The sequence below is a fragment of the Macrobrachium nipponense genome, chromosome 3 (genome assembly GCF_015104395.2).
Source record: "Macrobrachium nipponense isolate FS-2020 chromosome 3, ASM1510439v2, whole genome shotgun sequence".
Lineage (NCBI taxonomy): Eukaryota > Metazoa > Arthropoda > Malacostraca > Decapoda > Palaemonidae > Macrobrachium > Macrobrachium nipponense.
Window position 1 is genome coordinate 113990863 of NC_087202.1, and position 2500 is coordinate 113993362.

At 34.8% G+C, this 2500-nt stretch overlaps 1 protein-coding gene across 1 annotated transcript in view; it reads left to right on the forward strand.

Annotated features, from left to right (window-relative positions):
• The first annotated feature begins 908 nt into the window (after nt 1–908).
• Nucleotides 909–2500, forward strand: part of LOC135221984 (uncharacterized) — a 7727-nt gene continuing 6135 nt past the window's right edge. Inside the window, exon 1 of the mRNA XM_064260086.1 lies at nt 909–1041. Within this exon, the coding sequence (XP_064116156.1) occupies nt 1027–1041 (15 nt within the window). The 5' untranslated portion in view covers nt 909–1026. The remainder of the gene's footprint in view (nt 1042–2500) is intronic.

Below are 2500 nucleotides of genomic sequence, written 5' to 3' on the forward strand. Positions count from 1 at the left end.
CACATCTCATTGTGGGAACTTCTTTACATACAAGATATGTGACATCCCCTTAGGTGCCCTTTGGTGCTGGTGATGTCTTACCTCCACAGTATTCTTTTCCAGATAGTAAGTCATATGTATACCCAGTTTGGTTGAAATTGCTCAGTGCGTTTCAGAGAAGTGCTGGCACATACACACACACTTACATACATACTAGCATACATACATCAATATTTGATTATTATTATATATATATATATATTATATTATATAATATATATATATTCTACATATATATATATGATATATATATATTATATATATATATATATATATATATATATACATTATATATTAGATATATATATATAATATATATATATAAGAAATATTACCTTATAAAATTTTGGCTAACTACTAAAATCGAAGAAATACAGAGGCGACAAGTAAATACCCGGGGCCCAAGACCCTAATTATTACTAAAACCTCTTACAAAGAAACAGGACCGGTTTCCAACACGCATTAAAGGATAATCGCTCTAAATTAAACTGCTGTTATAAAAAAAATAATATGCCCCATAGATCATACCAATCACCGCCCCCCAAACCCCAGCCCTACACAAACCTCCTAGGACAGAGGGTATCGAATTTCCTGCCCTGAACTCCGACAGAGCCACGTGAGAAGCAGCGAGGTAGGCGGTGCCATATCGCATGGCACTGAGAGGTCGTCATTAATTGCCAGAAACCACTTACTCCCCTATTTTTTTTCTTTAAAAAAATAATTTTTCTTACGTATTGCTTTCTAATTAAGGTCAGAAAATAATCTTTTCGTACTGTTCCGAAGAGATACGAAGGGGGGATTTTGAAATTCGCTTGAGACCTTACGTAAAAAATCGGTCTTATCGAACAGAAAATAGGCTCGAGAGATGAAGCCTTTTTCGGGTACGGTGGGCAGGTAACGAATACCAAGCGATGCCTCAGTCTGCCGTGAGTCTTTGGGAATTACATCCAGGACTAAACAAGCACTTCTGGATCTGAGCGTAGCATAATGCGTTTACTGTCGGTAAGTCTGAAGTTTAGTGAATTTGAAAATCATAAAATTACAGTTTTCAAGAATTTGCACTGGATGGTACCTATTATTTGACTGAAATTTCGATTGAATCTACCAGTTCTAAATCTGCATAAAATAAATGTGACACCTAATATCAAATTTCTTTAAATAAAAAAAAGCCTTGAAAATGATCATGGTTGTAATTTCTGTTTTATGATTCTACGCTGTAATTACATTGATTCAAGGAGGTGCATATTTTGCTAAAATATCCATGAATAGAGTTATTATTTGTGGAGCTTTGCAAAGAGGTTTCGTCATGATAAAAGTTCGCTGAAAAAAGGAAGAATGTAGTTTAAGGATTCTCATACCATTTTACGTCAAGTTTTATAATGAACAAAGCTCAAAACTTCATCAGAGTAACGTAATTAACAGTACTATGCAACCTACTTCCGTTATTAAGATATTGTCATTTTTCAAAAACTTCTTACAAGGTAGTTTCCCATCATGGTCGATATCGGATTCATTATTATTTAAATGAAATTGCGGTCATAAAATTCAACACTGGTATGCAAGTTATGATAAGTTGCTCTTCGGAAGACCTTGTTGATAAACTTTCCATTAAAAATGTCAAATTGGGCTGTTACCTAAAACCCATTCCGACATAAAAAAAAATCACAAGTTCTTGATGTAATTCGGACATATATAGTCACTTTATTTAGTTTATATGATACGGCAAAATAATAATTAGTGCTAGCGATACTGTATGCATGATAATTCTCATTTTCTAACCTAACTTAGAAGCTAATCCAATTAACTTTTTGTCATTAACAATAACAGAAACCGAAAGAGAGGTTTCCACTGGTCTTTCAATATCTACTTTGAGATAGCTTTTAGGAATCCATTAGAAGGCCTATGGGCTATATAGCTTGTACGAATAATTCAGAATAAAAAAATAAAAAAACTAAGTCCGTGAATGGAGTGGCTGTAAGATGATCGTATTATAGCTGATGGTAGCTCATGGAAAAAGGGAAAAGATGAGTAAAATATCGTGTAGGATTGTTTGTACAATAATAGTTACTCACTTGCGTTACATTAAGTGAAGGTAGTTTTGTGTATTGCTTACATACTCCAAAGGCTTTCTTGATTAATATTCCGCTAAATATGTTGGACGTTTTCGTTTGATATGTCGTCTTACGGAAGAGCCATCACTCAAAGAAGGTACGTGTATGAGTTGAATTCAATTGAATATAGAATTTAGGCCAAAGGCCAAGTGCTGGGATCTATGAGGCCATTCAGCGCTGAAACCGAAGCTAACAGTAAAAGGTTTGAAAGGCGAAACATGAGGAAAACCTCGCAGTTTAAGATGCAAGAAAGAGAATATGAAAGGAGGTACAGTAAAAGGAACGAAAGGGTTGTAGCTACTCGCCGAAGGCACGTTGCAAAGAACCTTAAGTAATGCGTACAGTGCACC